The following is a 6409-nucleotide window of genomic DNA, read 5'->3' as shown; positions in this document are numbered from 1 at the left end:
GCCAGGGAGGGGCAGGAAGTGATTTGAAGACATAAAGTAAAATAGCTGAGACTGAAAGGATGCTAGCATTTAATCTGCATTTGGAGATTTGGGAATCAGGAGAATGGATGAGAAACCGTGCCCTGGTGGCTCCAGTCTGGGACAGGAGAAGGCAATCAAGACACAAAGCAATGACACATCATATATGTGCTGTGATACTAGTGGTACTAGGGAGCCCAAGGGGACAGAGGTCATTTCTGGGGTGGGGTGGGTGAAACACAGGAAATCTTCTGGAAGTAACTGACACTAGGATTAGCAGAAGAAATACTTCTGCTTTAGAAATGATTCCATTGGAAAAAGTTGAATTTCACTGGATGGAGAGAAATTTGGGGACCAAGTATGGCAAAACTCAAATGCACGTTGTGTGGGGGTAATGGGGAGCCAGGAAAGTAAAAGGGTGGCAGTCAGAGGCCTCTCTTTTTAGAAAAGGGCCTCTAGTGGCTGTGTGAACCAAGGACAGGCAGGCCTGGTATAGAGAGAAATGCAGAAGTGTTACCAGAGTCCTAAGCTTGGGCCTTACTTACCCCAAAACCCAAATGGGAAAAGGAACTCTCATCAGTACAACCATATTGGGAAGACCACTGAAACCAAGCATTTGGGGTGCTGACATGAACTTTTGGTTTAAATACAGGAAGAACTGGGTCAGAGGCTGAGAGGTGTGCAAAATTAAGCAGTCTTGGTCAAACTGTGGTCTGGTTGATTATTATCTCAGTTCTGGTTCTGTGAGGTGGCTCTGAAAAAGTCCTTTATTAATTGAGGGGGCAATCTCTATCTGCTTCACAAGATTTTTATCCATCAAACATATGATCCTGGAAGGGGGAAATTCATTATCTATGAGACAATTGCTCCTAATTGCTGGGGATAGTTTCATCATAGGGTGATCTGCCTTTGAGGCTCTGCTGTTCCTGGAAGGTGTAGGGTGATGGGAGACTTCTAGCTTCCACTCCAGGAATCTGGAACAGGTTATTGTAAAAGCTGTCCAAGTGTAGGGTATGTGCCAGGCTAGCTCAGGCGCAGGTAAGAGCTGACGGAACCATAACCCAGGCCCCGGGAGTTGGGTAAAAGCAGGCTTGTGGCGAGCAAACTGCAAACTCATTTATTGCAGGAAAAACCATACATTTTATAGACTTTTAACCCAATCACAATGTGCCACGGGGGATCAGACCACCAGGCCCCTATACAGGTTCCCTTGGTAACACTAGGTAAATTTGGGGGCAGTTGTTTACATTCCTAGGTGGTCAGAGTGGAATGCGCCTCTCTGCAAGTTTATACACTTGAGACATTAATTGCTGCGGACCAAGAACTAGGATATCTCCCAACAGTCCAAGATTTTTAATGTCCCTTAAAATCTTGAAACTACCCTAGTATACCTTACTTTGATGTCTTCAGCCTTGATAGGGGAGGATTACTAGCTTTGGATGAACACTCCTTAAATATTTACATGCCTACATACAGAGCAGAGCAGGAACGAGACCCAAAGTTTAAGGTAATAAAAGAAACACACAAAATGAAGGCATAAATGCCAAGCTTTTATGCTGCTTTCAGTTACCCACTGAGCATCTGCAGGTCCAAGTGAAAAGTGAGTGCTTTCAGCAAAAGCAGCTTCTAATTCCCTGTTATAAAGTCACAGGTCTAAGAATTAGCTGTGGGCCAGGGGAGAGGACACATTTCAGGGCCATTACAGGGGACTGAGCTGACTGGACAAGGGCCCCACTATGTGTGGAGGAGAGCAAGAGAGGATAAGGGCGTGCCTTTGGCAATGGGGTGTGGAGGAAAGTCCCGAGCAGAGAAGGCAGGGAAATCAGGAGAGAGTGGTTCCGACAGTGCTTAGGAGAGATGCTCAGCTCCAGTGGGGACAAGCTGGATCAAAGGTTGTGGGTCCCCCATGGGGAGATGGATGATGAAGGGGTAGAGAAAACTCCAACTTAGCAATGGTTGCGGTAACTAAGGGAGGACTGAAATCACCCTAGGGTGGGGATGTACAGAGGAGATGAGGGCGGCAAGGAGGGACCTAGAATAAGTCCTACATCGAATGCAGTGTTTCTCTAGAACTGCATGATAGCCACTGGGTGACTACCGAGTGGCTATTCTGGATTGAGGAGTGCTGCCCAGGTAAAGTACTACCAGATTTTGATGCCAGGACAAAGAAAGGGATGCAAATTATTTCATTAATTTTTTAAAAATTGGTCACAAATTTAAATGTGAGTTCTTTAGATACATTGGGCTACATAAAACATATGAAATGAATTCTACCTTTTGTATTTTTGAAGAATATGTCTACTAGGAAATTTAAAATTACACATGTGACTTGCCTCATATTTCTATATGACAATACTGTTCTAGAACCTGACTTCCAGGGCCGGGACGTAGCTCAATGGCAAAGCGCTTGCCTCCCACAGTGAAGCCCTGGGTTAGATCCCCAGTTCCAAAAAAGAAAAAACCAAACCAAACAAAAAACCCCAAAACCCATCACCCCACCCCCTATCCTGAAAAAAACAAAAATCCCCAAAGAACCTGAGTTCCACAGGATGTGGAATAAGCGTTGTGGCACAAAATGGGGTGGGAGTTCCATGTTTGCAAGATGCCTAGTCAGCACAGGAGCAGTTTCTGTAGACAGGACTACTCAAGGCAGGCACCATCTCTCCAAACTGAATTGCTCTCAGATATTTCCCCTTCCACTGGACTTCCTGTGGGGGGAGGGCTCTGCAGAACCCGTTGGGAAAGGTGGTGTTTTAAAGGAAGAGTGGTAAGCCTGAGATGGCTAGGAGGTCAGACAGCAAGGACAATAGGATAGAGGCAGAGGTCCGCAGAACCAGCAGGAGGGGTAGTCAGAGAGGGCCTGGAGCTGCAGAGGAGTGAGGAAAGGTGGGAGACCACAAGGGGGCCCCCTCTTGGCTGTCTTGGCAGAGTTCATTCCATAGGCTTCAGGCGGTATCGAAAGCGCACGTCGTGTTTGGGCTGTGTTGTGCCAAAGCCCCAGCGCTGTGGGTCCCTAGGGGGCACAGCTGTGTCAGGGTCCACCAGCTCCAGGTCAAAATATGTGACCATGAGCAAAATAAAGAGCTTCATCTCACTGAGGGCAAAGAACCTACCCGGGCAGATGGAGACGCCTGAGCCCCAGGGCATGTTGTAGTGGTGGATCTTCTTGCCCTCCTTGTAGAAGTCCATTTTTCTGCTGCCGTTGGGGTTTAGGAATCGATCATACTTGAAGGTAGTGGGTTTGGGGTGGATGTCAGGGTCCATTTGCACTGAGAGGTAGGGGAAGAGAGCCACTTTATCTCCGTGACGGAGCAGGTACTCTTGTCCATTGGACATCTTCAAGGTATAGTCTTTCTGCACTACCCTGAGGAGGGTGGGTGCAGCTGCCAGACGCAGGGTCTCCTCCATCACGCTGTTCAGCACTGGGGTATGTTGCAAGACACTCAATTCGAAGGTGAAGAACTGGTTGGCTTCTAGCCTGGCTTCACCCAGGACCTGAGTGGCCTCCTTCTTCACAGCCTGCATGGCTTCTGGATGCTTCAGGAGGAACAAGAGAGCCCAGAAAGAGGTTGGCCCTGTGTTCCCTTGGGAGGCCCAGAGAATCATGAAATTGAACTTGTCCTGCATAGCTGGGTCCATTCCCTGCTCCCTCAGAAACTGAAGCATGTAGCATAACCAGCTGCTCATGCCATCCTTCTCCAGGATGTGTTCCACAGAGAGTGTCTTGTGAAAGAGACGCTGGAGCCGGCCCACTTCTAGCCACTCCCTGGGCCCCAGCAGGGAGTAGACAAACCGTGGAAAAAGACAGTCAAACCTGCGGAACTTCATGAATGTCTCTTCTGCCTGTAACAGGTCCTGTGCCACGTTCTTTGTGTAGCCAAACAAGCTCAGGTAACCTGCCTTGAACAAGGTCCTGTAGCAGAACTGAAAGAGGCCATCCTCATGCCAGAAACTGGCATCCAGACTCCAGCCTTTGGGCCCCAGCATAATCAAGGACAGGCTTTTCAGCATGACCTTATTGAGATCTTCCAAGCCATCTCCCATCAGATGCTTGGTACTGGCTGAGTGCAACATATGGTGGTCCCCCTCCATTGCCTCGTATCCAAATACCTTTAGTACCAGCTCTCTGGCATACTGCACAAAATCTAGTTTTCTCTCTGTGTCCTTGATGATGGGTCCAAAGGAGAGGGGGTCCATTACAAAGGTGAAGAACTGGCCCCCTAGCTGCACTGTAAAAACATCCCCATGCTTGGCCCGCATTCCCTTTAAGAATTCAAACATATTCTTCCGGAAAGCTATGGCATGGCCCAGCCAGGGCATAGAGCCCTTGTCCAGAGGAGGTTCCTGGGGCCTGCGTCGTCGGAGCAGCCCTGGAAGACACAGGTATCCCACAAGGATCACCAGCAGGACTCCCAGCACTGGACTCCAGAGTACCATGGCTATGCTCCTGCAGGCTAAGCTCTGGTGCTCTCCGGATGCCAGAAGAGTTTTGTGAAGCTTTCACAGGTCAGGAATGCAAAGGTCTATCCACCTGAACCTTGCTCTGTGGATGAAAATTGTGGTAAATAACCCTAGTGAGCTAGCACCTGGGAGATATATGTACCCCTGATTTAGCACGTGACTGAGCCTGATCAGGTGAGGAAGGAGGAGGTGCCCAGAAGGAAGAAGCTCAAAGAGAAACCTCCAGTTATGATCACAGCCTGCTTACCAGCTGCACCCTCTACTGTGAGCTGCCTTGAGTACACGCCTACCTCCATGACCTATTGACCATACATGTTGTGTTAGTCATCTATTTGTTACTGTAATCAAAATAACTGCCAAGAACAACTTAGAGAAGAAAAAGTTTATTTTGGGTTCATGGTTTCAGAGGTTCAATTCATTTCATTGCTTTGGGACTGAGGTAAGGCCGGACACCCTGGTGGAAAGGCATGGGGAAGGAAAGCTGCTCAGCTCATGGGAGCCAAAAGCAGAGAAAGAAAATGAAGTGCCAGGCACAAAACATAAACTCCAAAGGCCTGCCTCCAATGACCTACTTCCTCTAGCCACATCCTACCTACTTACAGTTACCACACGGTGTAATAATTCTTTCAAAATCATTAATCAAATGAGTTAATCCAGTGATTAGATTACAGCTCTCACAATCTAATCATTTCAACTCAGAACATTCCAGCATTATCTCACACATGAGTTTCCAGGGGAAACCTCATATCCAAACCATAACACACACCTTTATTCACACACCCTTTTGCTTCCTCATTCAGTAGATGTGTACCAAGTACTCAACAAATTTTCATATCCACACCTTTCTCATCTTTAACAGCTTGACTGATGCTCCCCTTCCTAGTTAGTCAGGTTAGTTAACCTCACTATGCCTCCATTCCTTCATCCATGAAATGGGGACAGTAGTACCTTAGAGGTGCTATTAGGAGGGAAAAAGAGATACCACATGGAAAAGACAGAACAGTCCCTGGCTCGGGTAGTGTTCCATACATGTCAGTTCATATACTGATGATTTTTCTCATACCTCTGCCCCCTTCCCTAGCCCCCATGGTCACTTTGTATTTATTGCCTCATCTTTCCCCCAGTCTGTTTCCATTCTGGCCTCAAAGATCTTTTCTGAGGGGGTAGAGACTTGTGGGAGTCATGTTTGATATTTGCTTCTAGCTGTGTACATAGTCCAAGGCAAGGGAAGAATCAATGTATGTCCTTCCATAGTGGCTTTGACATCCTAACCCAGAGGAAAGAAGCCAGCAGTGCTGGGCCTTAGACCCTAGGAAGGCTGAGCAAGTGGAAGGGGTGCTGACTTCATTTGGAAGATACTGTGAGTGAATTCTATCTGAAGCTCACAGAACTTCCTAGACTGAGGACGCTTCAAGCAGAAGCTCAGCCCTTAGTCTCTGAGCCTCTTACCTGGAGCCCTCCCATTGGCCCAGCTGCCTTGTCTGTGAACTTCTCTAAGAAAAATTCAGAATCAGAGAATTAAGAGATGTCAAAGCTAATAGGGACCTCAACCAATAGCTTCATTTTACCCCAAGGCTCTAGGTTCAGAGTGCATTGCGGAATTTCTCCAATAGCTGCTCTTGGCCTGTTGACCTGGGGTGTGAGACCAGTTCCTGCTAGCACGTTAACTAAAGAGAAAGTTATGACATTAATGACAAGGCTTGAGTCAAGCAGCCTAGCCCGCTGCTGCAATTGATGTGGTTCAGACTCAGTTCAATCAGTTGTGATAACCTCTAAATTATTCTTTAACTTCCTCACCTGCAAACAGGGGCTGTGGCTCCTCAGACATCAACATCAATCCTTATACCTTCCTGACTGAGCTACACTTTGCTTGTGTAGTTCTTGGCAGAGAGCATCCACACTCTGCCTCCAGGAAGCTCTCTGACTGCAA

General features: G+C 47.5%; 1 protein-coding gene across 1 annotated transcript; it reads right to left on the bottom strand.

The window, feature by feature from the left end:
• Nucleotides 1-271: 271 nt before the first annotated feature.
• CYP8B1 (cytochrome P450 family 8 subfamily B member 1) lies at nucleotides 272-4580 on the bottom strand. The gene has a single exon (XM_079114163.1). The coding sequence runs from the start codon at nucleotides 4453-4455 to the stop codon at nucleotides 2950-2952; it is 1506 nt and encodes a 501-aa protein (XP_078970289.1). The 5' UTR covers nucleotides 4456-4580; the 3' UTR covers nucleotides 272-2949.
• Between the last annotated feature and the right edge of the window lie 1829 nt (nucleotides 4581-6409).

This window comes from Sciurus vulgaris (assembly GCF_902686455.1).
Source record: "Sciurus vulgaris genome assembly, chromosome: 16".
NCBI lineage: Eukaryota > Metazoa > Chordata > Mammalia > Rodentia > Sciuridae > Sciurus > Sciurus vulgaris.
Note: the sequence above shows the minus strand (reverse complement) of the source record. Positions and strands in the feature narration are given on the sequence as shown.